Raw genomic sequence first — 24,855 nt, forward strand, 5'->3', positions numbered from 1 at the left:
TTGTGCCCTTGTTGCTTATTCTGAGGTTTGAGCTTGGAGGCTCAAAAGAGCTAGACTCCAGAGCCGTAAATCCAGTTAAAAAAAGCACTCATTGGTGTGCGATACCCAGAACAAATGTCAATGTCAAAGAATGTCAAAAGGTCAATGCACCGGAGTTGTCTTACGTTTACATTTTTGTGAGATACCTATCTTTTTATCTAAATTGATAAAGTTGCACTTATCACTCTACATTATCTGATTTTAATTTAGTAATTCAAGTACCCCCATCACAATGTCTACGGTAAGTTCCTTCTAAGTTAAAATGTTTTTTTAACATTAATGTGCTATAGTAAAATTATGAACCCATGTAAATGATAAAACGAATAAATTGGCCTTATTTTAGCTAAGTTAGCCTTCATTTTATCAGTTTACAACTTAAATATGGTAATTTCACGTGCACTGAAAACGGTATGGATAACAGATAGAAATATCCAAACAGTGTTGTAGCCAAGTTGTAGCACACAGCTGTGGTTATTTCAAAATGTGGTTTCCAAATGCAACAAGTATTACTGTGCTGCAAATTCTTCGAAGAAAGTCGGTTGATGCTATTACTGAAAAGCATGTCTGTACTGAAAATGCATTGTTTGCTATTTCTTGTTTTTATGTTGACCATATTTGATGCTTAAATTTGGTAATTATCACTTAAAATAATTACTTACTTAAAATATTTTTCAGACACACATATTCAATGTTGAGATGACCTGCGAAGGATGCTCTGGAGCTGTGGACAGGGTGCTTGGAAGATTAAAAGGTCAAGGTGTGGACAGTGTCTCTATCTCATTACCTGAACAGAAAGTGTCTGTAACATCAACACTTAGTGCAGATCAGCTACTTGAAGTTATAAAGAAAACAGGGAAAAAAACCAGCTATGTTGGCACACAATAAAAAAAAAACTAATAAGCAGATGTAACTTTGTATTCAGATGGGCAGGAATGTGATATGAATATGTGAATATGATAAGATAAACTTTAAAGGATCTTTTACTGAAATGTGCTGCAAAAATATTAAAAAAAAACTCCAAAACCACTGGCACTTTACTCTACCATCTTCCAAAATTTAAGACAAACTTTAGTCATGATTATCCGAAATTCAAATAGTTATTATCTTGAGCAATGGCCAGTATTAACTTCAAGATTTTTGTACTATATTTTACATTATAAAAATTGCAGACTTTTAATAACAGTTCTTCTACAGGAGAATATGAAACAGAAGCCCTAAAAAGTACACCTACAAGATATCTTTGTATATTAACTAATCTTTTTATTGGTTGTTTACCTAAGTGATTGATAAATAATATTGTTACATTTTGCTTATTTGCATATATTGTTTGTTATTTAATCATTAAAATAAATCGCAGCTCTGATACAATTAGGCTTATGAGACTAAGGTATCGAATTTTTAAGAAAATATATTTTTTAATAATAAATACTTTATTTTTCAATTACTTCATTTACATTAATAAAATATCACAAATTGTCAATAAATTAATTCTAATCATTCTTGCTGGCAGCGTCTTCTAAAGTATTAAGCCTTAAATCAACAAGGTCTACAGCTTCATGGAGTGCATTCAAGTGATCAACAATTGCATTCACAGTTGGCAACACATCAGCACAATCACACTCTCTTATTTTATCCACACCACTTGTATAAGTGGCGTTTAGTCTTCTTACTTTTTTTACAACAGACTCATGCTGTTCATTGCTTTGACTAAGTATTTTAAAGCCACTATTGATGGGAAAACTTCTCTTCCGACCCACCCACTCTATATTTCCACTTGTGTAACACACATCATTATCCCCAAGTTTGATCATACCAAAAATACCTTCATCTTGTTTCTCTGTTCCAATTGATTTATTGAAAATTTTTGGAATAGTATAAGTGCCTGGAGTTGGTGGAGTGCGAGGAATATGACTTATGTGCCCCACACTGTGTGCAGAGCATTCAGTCGACTGACACTCACCATGACATTGTGAATTTCTATTTAGATTCTGTGAATTAGGTCTTGAGGAGCTGTGATATTCGCTTTGCCGTATTGACTCTATAGTAGTACTATTAGCATTAGGGACTCCTTCATGGAAACTTGCATTTCTTACAGAATCATTTGTAATTTCTACTGCATTATCAATATGAACAAAATTTGTCACAGGATACCTTTTGCTGTGATAACAGTGATACCACATCTTCACACCCTATCGAGGTGGATTAACATGAGTTTTATTATTTTATATAATTAATTTCATGTAACATGTTCCTAGTGAGATTACAATTCTCTCTGAAGTCTAGTTTCTGAATAGCTAAAGTGTACTTTATCTTGGTACATTCCAATGATTGGTCCTAAACAAAAGTATCAGTTACATTGTGTTTTATAAACATTAAAATTGCCTGCTTCTAGCTATCTACTGGTATAACTACTCTTTACTACTACAATACTATTTCTTCTTATCACTATTTCCATCTTGGATGACCTAAACCTTTTATTCTTTTCTTTTCACTAACTTTGGTATTTGGAGGTTTATGAGTTACTGAGTTATCTTCGACATTCTCTTTTATATCCCCAAGTTCAGTGAAATTCGTTTTCCACAAAGATACCTGGAAATAAAGACTAATTAACTGACTTGCAATTGTTAAATAGTTGCACAAATCCTTTTTAAAAAAACACTAACCATTTTGTCATCACCAGCTGAAGCAAAGAATTGCCCACTTGGAGAAAAAGTAACAGCATTCACTCCGCCACTATGACCAGACAGAGTGAATATTGGATGCCCCTCCAATAGATCTAATATCTGAAAATATATTCTTCGTATTATAATTACATAAACTTAAATTAAATTATAATGTATCCTTCATTTATAAAATAAAGGACATCATTCACGTTTCATACATGTTTGGACCAAAAAATGAAAGTGCCGGCCAAAAAGAAAAAGTACTATAATCGGATAGAGTACACAATTCCTAACATTTTTTACTATGACGTCCAATCTGTGCGCCCAATGGTTACGTCGTAATAAAATAATTAAAAAAATCCTTTTGTGATAATAAGGTTGGAGTGTCACTATTAAAAGCATGGATATCGTTATGATATAATACTTGATACTAAAACACAGTGGTAAGGTTGATGAATAGTGTTGGAAAAAAATATTTAGTCATAAAAATAAAAAATATTTATCAAGTACTAAACAGCATTTATTTTGTTTGATCGGTATTACAAGGTAAGGGCAACATTACTAACTAAGAAAGAAACGCTCTGGCAAGGTGTGATGGCGATGGAAGAAATAGACAAGATTAACCTTAATTCCTGCTTAAAATCAGTGGTAATAACCAATATACTATATAACAACCAAAGATATACAAAAAAAAATTGGCAATGCCTGGAAAAGACTCTGGTCCTTTAAAGAAATACCAAAAGAAAACTATTTAATACATGCATTCTACCCATTCTAACATATGGGTGCCAAACTTGGGCACTAACAAAAGCTCATACAAGTATGCTGGAAGTTGGGCAGAGGGCTATGGAGAGGAGTATGATTGGGAAGAAAATGATAGAAAAAATAGAAAACAAGTAGTTGAGAAAAATGACAGGTGTTACTGATGTAACATATTATAAAACTAAAAAATTGAAATGGAAGTGGGCCGGACATGTTTTGAGAGGGCCAGACAAATGGACAAAAATAATAACATCTTGGTAACCCAGATGGGCTAAAAGAAAAAAGGGCAGACCTCTAAAAAGATGGGAAGATGAAATAGTACAAATGGCTGGCAAAATGTGGACTAGAGTGTCATGTCCCGATGTGATGTTAATAATACAATATTTTTTATATTATGATGACACTCCAACCTTTTTTATCACCTAAGAATTAAAAAAAAAAAAAATATTTTTTATGTTATTACGACGTAACCATTGTGCGCACAGATTGGAAGTCATAGTAAAAAATGATAGAAATTATGTATTCTATCCGAATATCGTACTTTTTTTTTCTGGCCGGCACTTTCATTTTTTGGTCCAAAATGAATGATGTCCTTTATAAATGAAGTTCAAATACCAATCAATCAATCAGTCAGTTAAGACAAGTCTTTTTATACATATGAATGGATTAAGTATATCTCACCTTCATTTTACCATCTTTACTTGCAGTCAATATGTAACTCCCACTGGGATGAAATGCTATTTGTGTGACTGCATCATTGTGTACACTGAAACAACATTGGGACATATTAATAATGCCAACTGTAAAAACAATCTACAAAGTATAAATATATCTGTAGTATTGTGCTACTGAAGGCAAATACATAAATTTTACTTATGTAAAAACAACAGATCATGTGTGAGTCAGACTTGCACACCAAGCACCTCATACTTTTATTTACACTTTAATATTTTTTAATTGTCATGGTGGCCGTTTTTAAGTTAGTATTTGTTATTATAGCGGTATTACACATTCTGTGAAAATTTTAAGTCTCTACCTATTATGGTTCATGCCATACAGCCGAGTGACAGACAGACAGATGAACAGACGGACAACAGAGGCTATCAATAGAGTTCCGTTGGCACCTTTTGGGTATGGAACCCTAATAAAACGAGGTCAGAATAGAATATAGAATAGAATATATTTTTATTCAAATAAACTTTAACAAGTGCTTTTGAATCGCAAAATAATTTACCACTGGTTCTGAATGCTGTTCCTACAGAGAAGAACCAGCAAGAAACTCGGCGGTTGCTCTTTTCAATTGTTAAATTTACAATAATATTCCATACTATACAAGCCATTGCAGCCCCGCGCATCGCTGGAGCGAGCAATATATTTAAGTATATCATTTGATGAAATAAATAATATACTTTATATGCCAACATAAAACTCCAATGTTTTGGCCGAAGTCGAATGTTTCTAGCGCCAAAATTGAAAGAACTGTCACGAATTCGCGAGAGCGCAATAAAAAAGTTGACGCGACGAGGAGGCGAGTGTTGTTATAAAGGACAATTTAAACAATTCAACAGTCAACAAAAAAACTACTGCATTCACTTCTAGGATGTTCTTAGGGTTCTTTTGGCTACTGCTGAAGGTTGTGAAAATAGCAAATTAATCAGCTTAGGCCAGATCAACCTTAGATTGGACACTAATAATAAATTATACAACTTTTACCTGTAATATTGAACAAGATTATGTGTTCTTATGTCATATAGTTTTACATTGCCTTTTGATGTACCCACAGCAACATAACAGCTAGATGGGTGCCAAGCTAAATACATTCCATGACTATTCTGGTCCTTGTATGTATGTATGCATTCTGCTGTGTCTGGGTTCCATAGTCTGGTAGTCTTATCATCAGAACATGATGCTATAACTGAGCCGTCACTGGACATAGATGCTCGTCTCACCCAGTTTGTGTGGCCTACGAAGGAGGCTAAGAATTTATGTTTATCACCAGACCATATTTTTATTATCTTATCATCTGAAGCTGTTATTATCTGTAAATATATTACAATTAATATCAGCAATGAATATTATTAAAAGCTATATTTTATTATGTACTTATATTATGGTAAGTTTAGTAATCTGAAATGCAAAAGTGTGTCTACCTAAGTGGGAAGGACGGAGGCAACTTAATATCCTGGAAAATCAAAGTTTCTACATGATTTTTAAAAACCTAAATCTTCATGGACAAACTTGCAGGCATTTTTTTTGCTATTAAATAAACTTTATGATTTTACTCTATGAAGGAAAGTATTGTAAGTCAATAACTTAGGAGAGTGGGTTATGTATAGCCTGATTACTTATTTGCCTGTAAAACCTGTGGATTATTATTTAACACAATATATTATCCCCTCTTTTCTATGACAGAGGTGGTCTGTGCAAAAGCAGTCTTAAAATTTAGTTTAAAGAAACAACATTTAAGGAAAAATGTTTCACAGATAGGTACCTAAATAAAAAGAAACTGTTATTAAAACTGCCATACCTCTTCCAAGTTAGACTGATATTTTAGACTGCACTGCTACTGTTCGTGAGGTGTGGTTATAATGCTTGGCATTGAAAAAAGACTAAAATGGTTCTTAAGAAAAAATAAACAATCTTACCTTAGTTCCATCAGGACTATATTGAACAGAACGTACAGTTTGTGAATGTGCCTTAAACATTCCTGTACTGCCTGTGACGGTTGGCACCCATATCCTGACTGTTTTGTCTCTGGATGCAGAAGCCATATACTTCCCTGACGGTGAAAACGTTACATCCATTACTGCTTCTTCGTGGCCTTGGAATCTATAGCTTTTCATGGTACCACGTAGGTCCCATAGCTATAAAACACAAACAAATCACTTCGCTAGCATTTAAAAATTAATAGCAAAAAACTATATTTTACAACAAGAAGGGCAATTAAAAGCTTCCTCGAAGAATATTTACCAAGATACTATTGTCCAGTGAGCTACTAGCCAATTGTCTTTCATTGCGATTATAAAATAAAGCTGTTACACTGTTGCGATGGCCTGTAAGTTGTTTTTCCAAAGACGGATCTAGACACAAAGTATTTCCATCCATTTCTGTTACAAATGTATTTAAATTAAATTCTAATCTTATTAAACTAAATTAATTCTTTTTGAAACATGCATTTCCAACTGAAACTGCGTGCCGCTGAATTGAATGTTGACAAAAATTCAAAACAAACGAAACAAACGTCAAACGTGAAACCTTCGTGAAACAAACAAACAAAACCATAAACAAATGCCAACGCCAGATATAGGTACTTATAGATCTCACAGACCACGAATCCGGACAAGATCTTTTAGATGCGCTTCACGCTTGTGCTTGTGCAAACAACCATAGAATATTTTGAACACTGAATAATATGCAAACATACAGCAGCAAACACCACAGATGGCTTGCCTGCCAATCGGAAGGCTGGCAAGCTTGCGCAAAAATCCGTCAAAAAGAGCTTGCTGTTTGCTGTTTGTCACGAGCATGAGGCGCGTTCATTAACAGAAACCAACAAATCGCCGTAGACAATTTTTTACATCTAATTTATTTTTCTGGCTGAGTCAAAAATGCTAAGTGCGTTTGCGTTTTGTTTTTGAAAAAAAAAGGAAAATTGTCTATGGCAAATATTCTCCGATTTTTGTGCCACACGAGGTATTTTTTGTTTTGAATTTTGATTTCATAAATAGTCCTGAAAATTGCAATTTCAAATCTAAAATATAAATTCTACATTTTAAAATAATTATCAAGAAATGGTTCTGATTCTAAAATATGTGATTTAGAGTTTTATTATATAGTTTTGCATGACCAACACCGGGTGTATGCCATAGAATATGTTCCTTGAGAGTTTAGAATTCTTAAAACCTTGAAAATTTTATCATTTAATTACAGCAACAAAACGAGTAATATGAAGTAAAAAATCACAAGGGATAATTGAATCGAACAAGTAGGTAAGTATTTAAACTTTATTGTTTACAAGTATAATAAATAATCATAACAAGTATTTCATCAGTAACTTACTTTGTTGTTAGTATAAAATAAGATACAAAAGACGAGCCGAATTATTAATGCATAATAAAATTAAATTCAACTAACATCTTATGCTACTTTAATAGTTGAATAATTTTAATATTGATTAATTTTATTTATCAAAGATACATATTCACAAATTCAAGCATCAAAAATGGATGCTATTTCTTATAATAATTTCATCTAAAATTGGCAATAAATTACAGTATTATAAGAGATTCAAAAATATTATTAATGCCAACAAGCCAGAGCTGTGCAGCCAGTTTAAAAATATATTTGTGTAACAAAATTGTTTTATTTTAAAGCAATAATAAGCTACCATGAATGTTGGGGCGTTTGGTGAGAGGGAGGTAGCTCTCATTGCAGATGAGCTGAGTAATGCAGTGGAGTTGACTCTCAATCCCACTGTGGCGCACGAAGCAAGGAAACAAGCTTATACTGCCTGTGAGAGGTAAACTTTTGACTTGCATACTTTGTTATATTCTAATAAGTCCCTATGTACATTGAACTGTACATAATATATCAAAATCTGGGCCTTAGAAAGTCATCAAGAATAATAGTAATGTATGGAAATGTTTTTTGTTTTAGTTTCAAGGACAACTCACCATGGTGTGCGCAGGCAGGCTTGCTACTGGCCAGCGGGCCCCAATATTCACCAGTGGTGAAGCATTTTGGTCTGCAGTTGATGGAGCATACTGTCAAGTACAGATGGACACATATTAGTCAGGCTGAGAAGATATTCATTAAGGTTACATTCTTCTTTTATGCATGTGTCATATTATCTAATGTGTGTATTTGTGCAAGTATGTTGTGACCCCTTTCCATAAAACATATATTAGTAAGGATTTTCAAGGAATAATAATAATTCATAATGCATCAGGCTCTCAGATCCTTCCATTTTTATATTATAGCAGTTAATTTTCTTATTTTTTATAGGTACAAAGTTAAATGGAACACTACAGATTACACTACAACTACAGTAAAATCAATATGAAGAAATTGTTACTAACTCATGACAATGAGACAAATTTTTTTATAGAAAGAAATCAAGTTTACTTGCTTCTCCAAGTTTAACAATTTTTTTTTTAAATTCATTTACATAATCTGCTATCAGGTTCTTTATCTATAATTTAAAACTCTCAACAGCCTGCAGCTTCACTTCCGTGAAAAGGATGAATGCTGCCTTTTCACTGTCTACATTATAAAGCAAACCTTTGTGCAAAATTTCAGCTTTCCAGGACTAAGGGTTTGCGCTGGGTGTTGATTAGTCAGTCAATTCATTACTTTTTTTTTAATATGTTTAAATTTTTTTTTATTCTAGGAAAATGCTATGAAACTCCTGAACATGGGTGGTTGGGAAATAGGCCACTTGAATGATGCACTAGCTAGAGTGATAGTTGAGATGATAAAACGCGAGTGGCCCCAGCAGTGGTCCACTTTGCTTGCTGAGCTAAGTGACGCTTGCAGTAGGGGCCATCTGCACACTCAGATTGTGCTGCACGTGTTCCTGAGATTAGTGGAGGATGTTGCTACATTACAAGTGAGTATACCCAAACTTTGATTTTACCTTACCCTGTACCTGTAAGTCTGCAGCCTGCAGCTGGGAGTGGGTGCGTGCAGCGAGGCGGCCAGCGTGTAGACCAAACGCTTAATGCCGAGTGGTATAGAGAGCGGGCAGCGGGCCGCCGCGTCTGCCCGCTCGTCAGTTTGAAGAACACGCTTATCTAGTGAGTTCATAGAATTGATTTTTCTCTACGATGTTTTAAATTGTACATAGTATGTTATCGAATGTTTGTATGGACATTCTAGTCATCTAGTGTATGCGTAAATCTTGTGAGGTAAAGTCTGATTGACTTCTGTCAAGATTTAACAGGTGACTCTCATATCCCTCATTCAAAAATATCATTGGTACAAAAGGTGCTGCATTCTAAATATTGACATTGTTATGTTTTTGACAATTACATTATCACACTAATATTATAAATCCGAAAAGACAATGCCCATTCAAGTATGAACAAATGTACTGTCTTCAAGATTTTTGTATCACCATCAAATCAAGTTCTATCTGTTCAATGACATCATCAGAATATTTGTAGAAAAAATTAGTGAAAACGGTTTCTGCATTTCCGAAATATTAACCATAAAAAATTACAATATTTTGAGGTTAGGTCCAGCTAAAAAGTAAGAAAGGATCTTTAAAGGCTTAATAAAACAGTCGGTTTCAGATTTTTTTAAACAAAATAGTCGAGTAGGTATTCGACTGATAGCAGAGAATGAAAAATATAGCATTTTATTTTACGAATACTTACATACCTAGTACCCGTTCATATATAGGTACATCGCTGACCTACACGATTAACACCGATGACAGAACTCTACATGTTCTGTAGTAATAATTAGTATGAATGATTGGATAGTAATTAGGAAATAATATATCATCCGTATTGGATACAGAAGGTGGCAATTTGCAGGACACATAGTTCGAAAAAACGATAGGCGTTTGGGTCCCAAAAGTGTTGGCATCACTACCTCGTAGCAGAAAGCGCAGCGTTGAAAGACCCCTCACTAGGTGGAAAGACAACGAGTCGCAAGAAGCGGCTGGATTCAGGCGGCACAAGGCCGTGGTCTGTGGAAGTCTCAACAAGAGACCTATGTCCAGTCGTGGACGTCTAGCGGTTGATAATGATGATGGTTGGATACCTAGCTTTATGAGACCAGAATATAATACATCTAGTGGGAGGCTTTGGCTGTGGCTAATTACCACTGTACTGGATAATTCATTCTGCTATGAGCAAAGTCCTATAGCTACTCAACTCGGCGCGTAACATACACAAACCGAAATAAAAACATACTAAATAGAATCTAAACAAACAAAAAATATGGCGTCTATATATCGCTAGGCGTCTCAAACATAGACAGTATAGACTGGGGCTATGTACTCTTGCCGATAAAAATAAATCGATTCGACTTTCAACAACTAATTTTCTTCGAATTATGTAAGTACCTACATTAAAATGTGTTATTAATTACTCCGCATTTCAGAGGGTTAAAAAATCATAAATGCGGTAAAAATAAAGATAATATTATTCACAGTAAAAATAGGCTCTAAAAATAATACTAACAATTCAGAGTAACAAAACTCAAATTAAAAAAATCGATATCGTAGACCTAGATAATCGATATAACAAACAATAATATCATTTTTAAAAATGGACATCCCTTCTCAGTACTTTTGTGACAAATGAATGGCAATCAGTAAATAACTACAATAATTGCTTCTTACCAGGCTGCATGGTCTACGACCTTTGCCTTTCCTGAAGGGGATAAAAATTAAAAGTTAAAACTAACTACAATAATGGCTTACATAACAGCCGGAAGTTTAAAAACACTTTTATTTACGAAAAAAATAATCCCAAAACAAATATTCATGAAACTTTGTGAGAAATTATGTTTTTATTTTAGCTTTAATAAAAGAATAAAAAATTTAAGGTACAATGCTTCTTGTGAGAGTACTGTCCATGGGCATTCTCCTTTGTGTGTATGTACGTGTGTGTTTGTTACTCTTTCACGCAAAAACTACTGAACAGATTTGGCTGATATTCGGAATGGAAATAGATTATACCCTGGATTAACACTTAAGCAACTTTTTGTCCCGGAACATCAAAGAGTGCCTACAGGATTTTGAAAAACCTAAATCCTCGCGGATGAAGTTGCGGTGGTCAGCTAGTTTTTAATAATAACAGGAACACCTTTATCCCAACACTATAGCCTATGCCTTTTCTAGCAAGAAAAACCAGCAAGAAACTCTGTGGTTGCCCGTTTCGCATAGTAACATGTTTGTATCCTCAAATACCTTACACCAACAGACATTAGAACAACATCAGCGACGCAAGGACATATACCAGGCTCTGACAAGCAACATGGCTGAGATATTTGCGTTCTTCATGCGCCTCATTGAGTTGCATGTTCAGGAGTTTAGAGAGAAGACCGCAGCTGGGGACTACGGCGCAGCGGCGAGCAATGGCCGAGTTGTGCAGGTAGGAGACATTGTGTGACATTAGAGACTTAGCAGGAACTTGCATTTTATATAATCAAGAACTAAGAAACCTATTATTCAAAACTGCTTTGTGTAAACTTCTGCTTAGTGTGATTCTGAAATAATTATGATAAAATTTACATCTCATCAGGATATTAGGTTATGCTTGTATAGCTTAATGCATTGTCATCCCTTTCTGCTAAAAGTAATTTTTGAATTAGCGCCACAAAAGTGGGAGTTTCACAAACTGATGTTTCTAAAAAGTTCTAGGACCAAACTAAAAACTGACTTGAAATCTTGGTCCTATCTAGTTAATCACTTATTAGAAAACTTTTGTTTCTATTACTTTTCACCCCCAAGCTCTTTCTAGGTGGTGCTACTCACCCTGACAGGGTTTGTGGAGTGGGTGTCCACCAATCATGTGGTGAGCAACAACGGCAGGCTGCTGGAGATCCTCTGCATCCTGCTCAGCGACGACGCCTTCCAACTGCCCGCTGCCGAGTGTCTGCTCCAGATCGTCAATAGGAAGGGCTCTGTGAGTTCCATTTATAAAAAATAGTAATAAAGAAATGAATTCAAAAATTCAAAATTCAAAATATTTTTATTCAATTAGACTTTTACAAGTTCTTTTGAATCGTCAAAAGCATCTACCAATGGTTCGGAATGCCTTTCCTATCGAGAAGAACCAGCAAGAAACTCGGCGGTTGCTCTTTTCAAAGATTTAATATACAATATTATGCCATGAATCGAAAAGAAAGTCGCACTCACACACTAACGCAGGTAGACTGTGTAAGTGAGATTGAATTAATGATTTCTATTTTGAATTCATTTCTTTATTGGCACCTATGATGTATTATATTTTTAATGTCTACAGCTCTGCAGGAAACGTATGTATGTCATGTATGGATTATATATTATTACCTAAATAAATTGTGGAGCTCGTTTCGCTTGCGCTGAAGATTCATATTCTGTATGTAATTCTGTAAAACCTGTGCCAGTAAATAAACAAAGCAGCATTAAAGATGTAATGGTGATAATTACGTAAACTTAAAACTAAGGCTACGAGGGTTTCAGACGCTTCCTGGTCTGAAAAGAAGCCCACAGCAAACTCAATCGGTTATTCTATTTACTATCACAATATCACTTAATGTCCTACAAGTAAATTAATTGAAGTGAATGTTGTAAATGCAGACAAAGGAGCGCAAGCCGTTGATGATACTGTTCAGCGAGAATGCCATCTCGTACATCCACCGCGCGGCGCTGCAGAGCATTGGCGCGGTTGATGAGCCTCACTACTTGTTCCTGAAGAAGCTCTCACAGGTTTTTTTTTCTCTCTTTCGTCTGGCTTTACAAAGATTAGCCAATGTCAAGTTTGTAGTTATTTGTAACAAGTTAATTAAACTATACAAGTATGGACCCTGTCTGTGTCGGCACTCGCCGATATACGCACGGCCACCCTTTAGAGCGCTTTCCAGTTAGTTTTAACAAAAAAAAAAACACTGCAAAAAGGCAGAGCACGCCCGCCAGCTAACACCAACACAGACGAAGTCCCTCTCACAGGTTTGTCTTCAAGTTTCATGTGACAGGTGATTTTTCATGATATCTAAAAGATAAATAGTAAGAATTCGCTATCTGTGTTGAAAGTCATGTATTCAGGGTTTTAATTATTCATACATAACAATAATTCAATATCTGTTGCATGTTCACGGCTCAACTACTAAAACAGTCTGGGCAGGTACAGAGCTTGCATCCTGTGGTAGATATAGAATACTTTTCCTAAACTAAAATCATAACCCTTCCTTTCGGCTTTGCTGTAGTCGGGTAATAAAAAAATTGAGATCCCTCAAGATTGTCAAATATTCTAAATCAACGTCGAAGACGTGAGCTTCAGGTCGTGTAAAATATTTCATGAGTAAGCTTTATAATTTGTTTATGACACATTCAAAATTATTTAATAGAATAGGTAAGCCCATCCATGTCGTGAAGGGGACGTAAACAATGACGTTATAACAGATTGATACGCAAATGTAACAAATACATGGGAAGGGGCTCTAGAACTGTGAAAATGTGACATATTTAATGGATCCTCTAACTCCCCCACATTTACCCCATCTCTCACCACCTTCCCCCATCTCCCCTCATCTACCTAATCATCCCCACCTCCCCCTCCAGCATTACAGGCTTGGGCTTGAGCCTTGAATCTAATCTCACCAAACGGTAGGAGGAGCCTTATGTGGAGCGGAGCGCACTTGCCTTAAAGGCGTCTATTCACTCTTCCTTTTTTATTTTATTATTTGTTTGTTACCCACAGGTCCTCGCGGGATTGGCTCAACAACTCACATCACTGTGGAACTTTGCAACCAACACTGAAACCTGGTTACCACTGCTGTTGGAGACCATGCTACTGTTATCATCACATCCGTCCCTCACGTTGGCGCATACGGCCAACTCTATGTGGCTGGCCTTCCTCAAACACGAGCAGATCTCCAAGTTGCCACATGTGTTGGCCATGGTGCCACGTTGGCTCCAAGCTGCAGCACCTAAAGTTTTGAAGGTGAGTTAACCCTAAAACCAACTGCTTATACCATTATTATTCCCGGGCCAAGCTTGTCGCCGCGCAATATAACTAGTGAAGTACCAGTGCGCGTTTTTGTAAAAACTGACGTATTTACATCGTGGTATAGTTCAATTTACTTTGCTTTCGATGCTAGAAATGTGAAGGCGTAATTTCTGTATGTGTGAATAACAAAAATGGGCGATATGCTGTCCAGGCATTAAAGAAGAGCAGATACAGTCTTTACAATAGATTTTGATAATTGGGATTGGTGTCTGTGTCAAAAATAAATTACTTCTTAGTAATTATTAAATACAGAGTCTTCCAAAATTCGTAAAATCTGCTAATAATTATTTGTTCATGTACACATTTTTATTTTGTGATTTATCGACAAATTCGAGGTTTTCGGATTTTTTCCTTTACTTGTGCTATAAGACCTACCTACCTGCCAAATTTCATGATTCTAGGTCAAGAGGAAGTAGCTTATAGGTTTTTTGACAGACACGACAGGCAGACAGACAATAAAGTGATCCTATAAGGGTTCCGTTTTTCCCTGAGGTATGGAACCCTAAAAAGTAGTTGATTAGACTAGTAAGCGTCACCCGTATTGTTCGGTGTCAGGTGACGTACCCGTCGTCGCGAGTGAGCGGCGTCAACGACGCAGTGTCGTACGCCTGCATGGACTACGACAGCGAACAGGAGTTCGCCATCTTCTTCAACCGCTGCAGAACAGAGATATTGGAGAGTTTCAGGTTAGTATCATAATCTTGTTCCTATCTATTAAACACCACATGATAACCTATCAGCAAGAAAAATTTATTTAGGTGTTCGAGCCTAGGCTTGAACCACATATGAGATTACCCTTCCAATATCCGTCGTCAACACCCTCTATCTCTTTCGCACACTAGGTAAATCCGTGATGTCTTGACTATACCTGTCCTTGTCTGTTATGAATGAATGGAATGCCTAGCTAGGCAGCGCGCGGCGGCCATCAACACGTCACTCAAGCCTTTTTTACCCTTCGGGGGAAAAACGGTTCTAATTTAGGTGTTGAATTTAAACATCATTATCAGCATTCATTTTTTTTTAAGAAACTAAAGTTTATGTTTGCTGATATTTTTTCTTGTACTGTACTTGGCTCTTTAATTTTCCGAGATAAAAAGTAGCCTATGTATGTACCACATCAGAATCGGTTAAATGGATGGCCCGTGAAAGCTAGCAGACAGATAGACACACACTTTCGCATTTTTAATGATGCGCCTATAATATCATTTATCTTTGTTCTTTAAATGATTGTCTTATCTTAAATTATTTTATTGATCTGGACATTATACTACATCCTTGGATAATTGGCTTGTAATGTGCGCAACTCTATTGGCTTAAATGTATTTCAAGAATTTGATTATGCCGATTGATATTTTAGCTTGAGATCATGCCTTTTTAGCCCAGGCTTTAGTAATGTTTGGTTTGACAGCATTGTGGAACACGACTTTTGTTCGGAATATAGCTGTCCTGTATATTTAGTTCAATGTTGGTTGCAGGTATTGCATGACGGCCGCGCCGCTAGTGACGTGGTCGTACGTGGAACAATGGACACAGACGGCTCTGGACAAAGTGGACTCGTGCCCATTGCAGCTGGACGTCACACATCCCTTACACGTGGAGTGGGAAGCATTAGCTCAGGTAATGAAGGTGTTTTTGTTTGAAGAATTTACGGCTACTAAACGGCTACGGCTTTACGGTTCCTCGAAGTCCTGACGAACTCGCGGGCATCAGTTATTTTATAATATTAGTAGGATAGGATACCTAATGATGTTTTGTTTGTAGGTTCTCGAGGTAGTGCTATCTCGTTTACTCCAAGCAGAACCTCGTCCCAACGTAGCGGAGGGGCTAAGACTGTTGCAACGTTGCGTGGCTACGGAACCTCGGGCTCCGCTGATATTGTCACTTCTCCTGTCCTTCATATCCGCGCTCTTCGTGTTCCTCAGCTGTGCTTACAGCCAACTTGCAGGTAGGATTGTAAAAAACATGATAGAATCTAGATGTCATTCTTAGTAGTTACATTATCAAATGATAGAACATAGAGGACCATTGAAAAAGGATCGTGAACGGGTTCGAAACTAGTCGGGCACACTCCGACTAACACGTGAATTTAGCCGACAGACATACAGGGTGTAACCAGAACGCTAGTAAGAACGAAGACCGGTGATAGTACAGATGGCCACTGTTAAGATACCATAATAAAACTACGAAAAAAAATATTGTTTTAAACTTCACAATATATGGCAAACAAAACTGACTGACACTGGAGGTCAACGTACGTTCCGTGACTAGGTCACTCGAAGTCAATGTCGCGTCGCTGTACAATGCGGGTTTGGAAAATACTAAAACTAAAAGATAGGGCAAATGGTTATTGGCATTTAATTATGGTAAGGTAGTATAATAAAGCTTAGTTTTTGCTAGCGTTCTGGTTATACCCTTTATTTATAAGTTGAAATAATCTTCAATTTTTAACTTTCAAAATGGAAGAGGTTCTCAATTCGGCCCGTTTTTATTATATCAGTTTTGAGTTTTGCGCATAGGATACGGGATATCTATTTATTGGTTGTCAGGGCCAGGCGTGGGGTCGGCGGGCGCGGAGCTGCTGCCGCGCGTGCTGGACAAGATCTTCGCGGCCCTGGTGTACGAGGGCACGGCCTCCGAGGACCGCAGCTCGCGGAACGTGAAGAATGTTCGCAGGCACGCCGCCAGCCTACTCGTCAGACTCGGCTCCAAAGTAAGACTATCCATATATTATAAATGCGAAAGTGTGCCTGTCTGTCTGTCTGTCTGCTAGCCTTTTACGGTCCAACAGTTTAACCGATTTTAATGGAATTTGGTACAGAACTAGCTCACATTCCGGGAAAGGGCTACTTTTTATCCCGGAAAATCAAAGCATTCCCGCGAGGTTCATATAGATTTGTTAGTCTCGTATCCAGTAGGTTTTATGCCTTGCTTCAAGTATGATTTATGTGTTGTTTCCAGTACCCGTTGCTGTTGCTGCCCGTGTTCGGGCGCCTTCACGAGCTGTGTCAGAACACGCTCGCGCGCCCCGACCTCAGCGCCTTGGAGAGTGTCACGTTGCAGGAAGCTCTGTTGCTGGTCTCCAACCACTTCTGTTGCTACGAGCGGCAGAGCGCCCTAGTTGCTCAGGTATGGCGCTTTTTTTTATGATGATACAAGCTCTGCAACTGACTGCAATCTCACCTGATGGTAAGTGACTATGCAGTCTTAGATGGAAGCGGGTTAACTCGGGTGTGGATGGTAGTTTCATTAAACCCATATCCGTGATCAGTTTCTACTCGGCATCACTATTTACTACCCCCCACCAGACGACCTGGTTGTATAATGTTATATGCTAGAAATGTCTGGATGGATGCATGCTGCGTTCACTACAAATAAATTAATCTAAATCTAATTTCTTCAGAGTGGAATAGCTCCATTTTAAAATACGTATAGTAACTCCTCACAAAAAAGTATTTTTGTTGATTAGGTTCTCGGTGACTGCAGAGAGCGGTGGGCAGCCCTCAGTCCACATTTACAGTCAGCCGCAGGGTTGGCTCGGCTGGTCGGACTAGACTCCCCAGCCTCTGACGACGACCCTGAAAAGGCACAAGCAAGGCGGACCTTACTCCACGCCCTTACCCTCACTTTGGGGGTTGTGAAACGTACGCAAGTTCCTGCTGACCCCGATAAGGCTTCACGTGGTATGTACTTATTTATTTCGGCAATTATTAATTATTAACTAATTATTAAACAGATTAAATAATTAATAATTTTATTTATCGGAAAGTATTCTGATAATAATTTTCTAAAGAGCGAAATCTGATAAGGCTTCACGTTTATTTAGAGTTATATCGCGGAATCATTAGGTGATTGACTTTTGACTACCGTGAGGTGAGCTGAGGTTTAAAGAAATCTGGATCATGTTTAAAATGTTGGATATTCATTTGGAAATGCAGTCTGAGAAACCTTATGTTGCAGTTACAAGCAAACATAAAAAAGGTTTAAAAATTTCGTATTTGTCGCCAGGTGGGTTTAGCGCGGGCGTAACTCCATCCGGCAACCCAGTATGGCGGAACCCGTGCGGCGCTCACGTGCTACCGCTGTTCCCGGCCGCCTTGTCCCTCGCGCGGGCGCTACACGAGCTACACTCGCCTCAAGCGGCCTCGCTGCGACACCCGGCGCATGCGCGCGCGCTGCAACCGCCGCCCGCTGAAAGGCGGAACTTACTGGGCTTGAGGGACGATGCTCCGCCCACACCCGTGGCCACTCCTCAAGACCGCATGCAGAATCTGTTGCATACGCTGCACGAAAATGTACGTATGAGCTTTTATTATTGCATCACTGTGTAGGATTTTGATGGATTTTTCTTTCTTGTGTCTCAAAAACGGGAAGGAAGGGTGAAAAGAATCTCATACCACACAATATCTACCATGCAGACACTATCTACAGACACCCACAATTTTGTCGCCGTCATTTCTGAGGTGTTAAACATTGACTTAGCCACTCTTAAACCAATAAATTTTACATGCAGTGCCACAACCTTTGAACCTAAAGCTGTAACTTTAGTGGATATACGCTATGAGAATTTCGCTTGAGTCATATTTTGTTAGTTTGCTGCTTCAGTCCGAACTTTTATGTTTAGTTCAGATAGATAAGTATCTTATATTTGAGCAGCTTCAATTCTGACGCGATCAGCATTACCTTTTTACCATCCACATCCGATATGAAAACTTCCACATTGACTACAGGTGTGTGGGCTAGTGGGCGCGGCGGCAGCGTCGCTGGGTCGCGAGTTGTTCGGGGTGGCGAATCTTGCCGAAGCCCTCGCGCTGTCGCTCCTGGCGGCGCCGGAGACCCTGCCCGACCATTGGCTGCGACGCGTGCTGCGGGCGGCGCTGAGGCCGCTAATGCTGCACTGCCCTCCCGCGCATTATGCCGATGTAGCCCTGCCGCTGATGCGACACCTCGCTCCCATAAGTACTTACCATAATTATTCGACTCAAAGGACCAAAAATGTGGAAATATTGTTATTTATTGAACATTGCATATACTTGATCCTAATTATTTCTAATCTCATTCTTTATTTGAGCGGACAGTCAAGTATATTAAAGCTATCGTCTTGTCCATCGATTCTTTAATTCCACATTTAAGTACTGTTTGAAAATATTTTTTCTGCATATTTTGGTCTGGCAAGAAACCTTTCCAACTGAGACTGGACGTGAAATGTGTGTGTTGCAGTGCTGGTCCACTTGAACCAGCGCTGGGAGTACGTGACGTCGCTGTACGAGTCGGGCAAGCTGGAGGAGGAGGGCGGCAGCGAGTCGCAGGAGGTGCTGGAGGACATGCTCGTGCGACACCTCACCAGGGAACACCTGGAGCTGTTGAAGGTATGTGTAGCTGTACCGCTTGACTGAGACGATTCCTGGCAAAGAGTGCAAATTACGGGAGGGTGGCAGTGAGGAGGTAATTCTTTAGGTTTTTCACAAGATATCGTCTCAGTGAAGCCGTAAATATACTTACCCATTTATAATTTTAAATGCGAAAGTAACTCTAGTTACTTCTTCACACTTAACCCTTGAACCGATTTCACACTTGGCAAGGATGTAGCTTGAATCCTGGGAATGGATATATAATACTTTTTGTTCCGGAAAATTTGATTTTTTATAAGCCATACTCAAATAGTGCAAAAGAACAACCATAGCAAGTTTCAGCTACAATCAAACACCTTAAAAGCGGTGGTCACTGAAGTGCTTGATTTACATTTGCATTATTGTTGGTATAGGTGTCTCTAGTGGAAGGTGGCGTGAGCACAGAGCCGTGCACGGACATGGAGGAAGAGACTCCGCCCACCAACCCGGGCCGAGCTCCGGAACAGGTGTCCGAACTGGGCGCCATCATACTAGCTGACCCTGTCGCTGGACCCGCTGTCTTACATACTGTAAGTGACATTCGAAAATCCAAAAGCAAATAGTTCCTAGCCGGACTCATTTTCATTTGATTCAACTGCGCGCGATTTTGTTTTGAATAAAATATTATGCCTGAAATATCACATAAAACACCTAATTTATTATTTAAATTATTATTTATGTGTACTTTCAGTACAGGCAGTTTCTATTACTGTAGTGTTGGAATTTGCTGACGTAGTTATTTCGTTGCCCACCGAAAAGAACCAGTTATCATTATACATGCTGTATATATTGTCCACTGTCCAGATACTCCGCGCGTTGACTTGGAACGACTCGACGTCATCGTTACGCGCGTGCGCGCTGGCTTTGCCCGCCTTACGAGCGGCCATCTCCGCGCACGAAGCCGGCGGCTGTGCGCTGGGCGCGGGCGAGGCCGCCGGTGCCTTGGCGGCCGTGCTGCACGCGCTGCGGCTGCACGGACAGCACGAGGCCAACCAGGCTGCGTTACTGGCACTCGCTGTACAGGTACGTAGGCTGAGATCTTTCTCGTTTTAACTGAAACTTAAGCCTAAGCAAAGTCAAAGTGCGCTCTATTTCAGCCATACTATAGACCCTGTCTTCCTACTCTCTGTTACGTCATAATCCCATACAAAACAGAGAACGCTGTACTAACTTTATTCTGCAGATATGGTATAGCATAACTGATTCGACCATTCGAGTTCCGAATTTCGATAAATGGCGGCCATTTTGATTTTCTAGTCTGGGCAAAACTATTTTCTCTGAAAAATTTGTGCTTCTGACGGCCGTCCCCCCACGACTTAATTTTTGCTAATGTGAGCGTAGCTCGCCCAATTTCGTGAAGTGGCGTGGCTTGTTGTTAGCACTTGCACGAGGTGTGAGGGTCTGATTCCACGTGGTTTGTTTGTAGACGTATGAAGCGCTACGGCCACGGTTCCCGAACGTCGCGGCGGTGCTGCGCGCTATTCCGGACGTGGACGCGCACGACCTGCAGAGGCTCGACGAGAAGCTCGCCGCCAATACCAACAAGCCCGCCAAGATCGACAAGAGCAAGCGAGACCTCTTCAAGAAGATCACGTCGAGGGTGAGTTGCGTGCACCCACACAGCGCCGCCACCACGAGTTGAAGAGGCTGTGTTTTATTGAAAGTTTCTTTTGATAAAAACTAAAACTCAGCTTTATTTACTATGAAATACAGTTGATATTGGCACAATGAATAACACAGATTGAAAGTCATGATTTAAGATTCAAGATTTTTATTTGCAGAAACATTTTTTACAGTGAGATAAACATGAGTGAGTGACATGTCAAAATAAAGTTGAGTTTAAAGAAAAAAATACCCCGGGTTTCAGCTCCATTCCACTCTATAGGTATGCGTTGCGCTTAGCGGCCCGCCGCCAGGGTATAAAATGAATGAAAACGTTACTATGAAATACCCCGTACCGAGACATTAAGTTACCCCGAGACACACGAAATTACAACTTCTTTTACTGAACTGCACTGCACTGCAACGAACGAGTCCGGTCCGGTCGAAATTACTTTCACCGAAAAATGTGACGAAGCTTCGCTTCTATTGGGCGTTTCTCGACGCTTAAATTTTTGGGAATGAATAGTATAATGTTAATAAGTACTAGAGGTAACCTTGCGTTTAATGTTTGTCTAATAAATTACAAAAAAATAGTAAATTAAGGGTTTGCTTCTAAGTTAGTTTATAATTGTCAGAAAAGTGTAACTGCACTTTGAGACTCATAATACTGATCACCATCATGTAAAGTTGTGTTCTTTCACAGTTGATCGGGCGAAACGTTGGCCAGCTGTTCAAGAAAGAGGTGTTCATTCTGGACCTGCCTACCATGAACACACCGAAGGAAAAGCCGCGGAGCGCGGTGGACTCGGCCGAGGGCGCCGGGCTAGAGAAGCTTTTCAATACTAACGCGCCCACATAGCGCCGGCCAAGCCTCGCATACTAGTTTATAAATTAAATAATAAATTTTATCCTCCTCCGTTATACTATTTTTCTATTTGATGGATTAGCTTTGGACCTCCGCAAATTATCTATTTGATCGACCCATATCTTACAGATGGCGTCATGAAAAGATACATAATTACTTGATTGCTTTGAAGGTATGAAAATCTAAGTTAATAAATTCAACGATCTTATTTCCACACAAATTACTAGTCAGTTCCTAAGAATAATTTAGCATACTCATTTCTCAGGCAATCCAGAAGAACCACCAGACTAACTTTCAGGTTTTTTCAAACGCCTCAAAATCAGTGGTCAGGCAGTTCTAATGCCATCATACAGATTTAATTAATACAAATTGTAAAAGCACTAATAGGTTGTATCGGAGTATTTAAACATGTAGTATGCTTTTGTGAATGGAATATAAATAATGCGTGACTTAACTCCTCAAAAGTATGGTTTCTTAATCTACACAGTCAAGAAATACAAAAGTTAATGTTCATTTCTGTCACCTGTTGTTTTGAACCTTGTGAACTCTTTAGCTTGGCTTAACGGAGTGCCGCGCAACGTTGAATGGAAAATAGTATAACAGATCGAGAATAACAATGTGGAACCATGCGAACGTGATTTTTTTATTTTTATATTAAAATGTATCTAAAAGATACGATAACTTTTTGCTTGCCCAAGTGTTGGTAATGCGTATATTGACTGATAAAATAATATGATTAATGAACTAAATTAGTTGTATGGATTTTACGTAATTTGTTTTTGGTGTATTCGCTTCGTATCTAAAAGGAACCGTCTAAGATCGAAATCTATAGAGTACTTTGCTCAAACTTAAGTTTCCGAAAAAACGAGACGGATTTATACCAGCTACATAACGCTGTCTCCTTTTAACAGTGTCTTAAGTCTGTAAAAAGTGTCTTAAGTCTGTAAACAGTGTCTTAAGTCTGTAAACAGTGTTAAGTCTGAGCAAAGTCAAAGTGTGCTCTATAAATCTCAGTCTTATTGTTCAGCATTTACGCCTATATAGTGTCACGTGAAATATAATATGGCTTTGCTCCATACACTGCATATTGCCCGCATCTATATCCAACACAATCCACATACTCTACATGTTAATTGTTAAACAACAAAAGTTGCACGCAATAATCTGGATGCACTTTAACATCGCTTAAAATATATATTTGGTTTTAGCAACTTTTTTTGGAAATTAACACTTTGACTGACTGATACTTTGTTTGTATACTGATTTGTTAAAATTATGTATGTGTTCCTGAACCTGATAATGTACGTTTACTATTTTTATACAGTACAAGTGTAAATCAAAAATTTATAACACCACCGACAAGTGACGGTTATAGTAACTAGAAAAAAGCTGATAACTTTCAAACGGCTGAACCGATTTTCTTGGATTATAGCTAAGAACACTCTCGATCAAGCCACCTTTCAAACAAAAAACTAAATTAAAATCGGTTCATTAGTTTAGGAGCTACGATGCCACAGACAGATACACATGTCTTATAACACCTTTTTGGGTCGGGGGTTAAAAATAGTTATAAGTATGTATATTTTCAATGCGTTAACAGACACCATTTAATTGTTTGAGGAAAATTAATGTTACAGTACTGCCACTTTTATAAGTCGCTTGGCAAAATTCATTTTGCGCAACTTAACGCCGACTAAAAGCGAATGTAAATCAATGAAATACGGATCCTATTGCTTGATGTTAAGACTTTAAACACAAGAACAACAGAGACTAGTTCTTTCGCGCTCATATTCATGGCGCGTAGGTAACGAGCGGCCGGACGCGCGCTATGATTTTCGCTCCATTCAAAAATATTTCTGCGCAGGTACATCAGCAACTTAAAAGTAGCAGTACTGGTACCTTTTTATTTATTTTGTTTTTGTTATTTATACAAGTCAACTTTTATTGCAGATGTACTGTTATTTATGTTAAAGTTTTTAAAAAGCGTGTTTGCTGTTTCATAAAAAAAATCGTTACACAGAGCAAAAGCCTATAAAAATCACAGACAATTACTACAGTTTTAAACACAGTTTGCGGTAATTAATTAACTTGTTTTTGATAAAAAAGTCGTCATTTTCTATTATTATGTATGATGAAATTAAATAATCACTATAAAATCGATTGCGTAAGCACAGCCACGGCTGGTCACGCTCGCGTGGAGTCCGCAGCGGAAATGCGCAGCCATACCCAACTCGCAATGTAAAACATTCTTCTGTGAATAATCGTTTATTTTAATAAATTATATTATAGAATTTATACATAGTTTTATTTCCACCAAAAAATAACCTATACCTACCTCTAGACATACTGTTTGCGATGTGAGACTCAGGCGTCAGGAGGTGACTTAGGGGCTAAAATGAAAATATTTCCCAAAAAGATGTGGATAGGTGTACCGAGAAATAGAAATGGCTGCGATGATAAGTAAAAAATTAATATGTACATAATATATTCCACAAATATAAAAAAGTTAGTACAATTTTTAGATCTGACAGTTTAAGAGATTTAGTGAATATCGCATACTAAGCGAAAAGTTTTAGAGCTCATTTCTCACAGTTATTTAAATATCGTATTTCTGATATATTCAATAGATTGGTAGGTTGGCTCACAAAGCCAAGTAATCTTAGAGGTCAATAGAGCTTACTTTGTTCAGACTTAAATAAAACGATATAGACTTCATCTTATGTGAAAGATATGAATGTCTCACTTTGGCTGCCTAAGTCTGAGCAAAGTCAAAGTATGCTATTAAAGCGAAACCATTTAGCAAAAGCAAAGTT

The 24,855-nt window shown here is 38.0% G+C and overlaps 3 protein-coding genes across 9 annotated transcripts; 2 read left to right on the forward strand and 1 right to left on the reverse strand.

Moving 5' to 3' along the window:
• Nucleotides 1–130: 130 nt before the first annotated feature.
• LOC123866518 (copper transport protein ATX1) lies at nt 131–1,467 on the forward strand. The gene is made up of 2 exons (XM_045908156.1): nt 131–280; nt 715–1,467. Exons 1-2 carry the CDS (start codon nt 272–274, stop codon nt 922–924), a joined length of 219 nt encoding a protein of 72 aa, XP_045764112.1. The 5' UTR covers nt 131–271; the 3' UTR covers nt 925–1,467.
• LOC123866517 (POC1 centriolar protein homolog A-like) lies at nt 967–13,280 on the reverse strand. Of its 3 annotated transcripts, XM_045908153.1 has the most exons (7): nt 13,276–13,280; nt 6,435–6,603; nt 6,110–6,328; nt 5,178–5,503; nt 4,146–4,230; nt 2,703–2,822; nt 2,260–2,628 (listed from the first exon to the last, which is right to left on the reverse strand). In XM_045908153.1, exons 2-7 carry the CDS (start codon nt 6,567–6,569, stop codon nt 2,485–2,487), a joined length of 1,029 nt encoding a protein of 342 aa, XP_045764109.1. In that variant the 5' UTR covers nt 6,570–6,603; nt 13,276–13,280; the 3' UTR covers nt 2,260–2,484. The 3 variants fall into 3 exon arrangements, with proteins under 3 accessions (XP_045764111.1, XP_045764109.1, XP_045764108.1); XM_045908155.1 differs by lacking the exons at nt 2,260–2,628; nt 13,276–13,280 and adding an exon at nt 967–2,228 and having other exon boundaries at nt 6,435–6,698; XM_045908152.1 differs by lacking the exon at nt 13,276–13,280 and having other exon boundaries at nt 6,435–6,696.
• LOC123866514 (exportin-5) lies at nt 7,095–23,432 on the forward strand. Of its 5 annotated transcripts, XM_045908147.1 has the most exons (23): nt 7,095–7,157; nt 7,395–7,453; nt 7,838–7,983; nt 8,121–8,280; nt 8,854–9,072; nt 11,399–11,569; nt 11,939–12,103; nt 12,760–12,888; nt 13,880–14,122; nt 14,744–14,874; nt 15,664–15,805; nt 15,950–16,133; nt 16,735–16,898; nt 17,147–17,314; nt 17,655–17,850; nt 17,987–18,003; nt 18,193–18,480; nt 18,916–19,144; nt 19,406–19,554; nt 19,950–20,105; nt 20,380–20,598; nt 21,002–21,175; nt 21,881–23,432. In XM_045908147.1, the coding sequence occupies exons 3-23, from the start codon at nt 7,853–7,855 to the stop codon at nt 22,034–22,036; spliced, it is 3,591 nt and encodes a 1,196-aa protein (XP_045764103.1). In that variant the 5' UTR covers nt 7,095–7,157; nt 7,395–7,453; nt 7,838–7,852; the 3' UTR covers nt 22,037–23,432. The 5 variants fall into 5 exon arrangements, with proteins under 5 accessions (XP_045764103.1, XP_045764102.1, XP_045764104.1 ...); XM_045908146.1 differs by lacking the exon at nt 17,987–18,003 and having other exon boundaries at nt 17,655–17,868; nt 18,194–18,480; XM_045908148.1 differs by lacking the exon at nt 17,987–18,003 and having other exon boundaries at nt 7,841–7,983; nt 17,655–17,868; nt 18,194–18,480.
• The last annotated feature ends 1,423 nt before the right edge of the window (nt 23,433–24,855 follow it).

Source organism: Maniola jurtina, chromosome 6, assembly GCF_905333055.1.
Source record: "Maniola jurtina chromosome 6, ilManJurt1.1, whole genome shotgun sequence".
Classification (NCBI taxonomy): domain Eukaryota; kingdom Metazoa; phylum Arthropoda; class Insecta; order Lepidoptera; family Nymphalidae; genus Maniola; species Maniola jurtina.

Coding starts and splice junctions, on each gene's coding strand:
- LOC123866514 (XM_045908146.1), top strand. CDS start 7,853: ATGAATGTTGGGGCGTTTGGTGAGAGGGAGGTAGCTCTCATTGCAGAT. Junction 9,073..11,398: donor AGGATGTTGCTACATTACAA/GTGAGTATACCC, acceptor TTACACCAACAG/ACATTAGAACAACATCAGCG. Junction 11,570..11,938: donor GCAATGGCCGAGTTGTGCAG/GTAGGAGACATT, acceptor AGCTCTTTCTAG/GTGGTGCTACTCACCCTGAC.
- LOC123866517 (XM_045908155.1), bottom strand. CDS start 6,569: ATGGATGGAAATACTTTGTGTCTAGATCCGTCTTTGGAAAAACAACTT. Junction 6,329..6,434: donor CACTGGACAATAGTATCTTG/GTAAATATTCTT, acceptor TGTGTTTTATAG/CTATGGGACCTACGTGGTAC. Junction 2,823..4,145: donor GTAAAGATGGTAAAATGAAG/GTGAGATATACT, acceptor ATATATTTTCAG/ATATTAGATCTATTGGAGGG.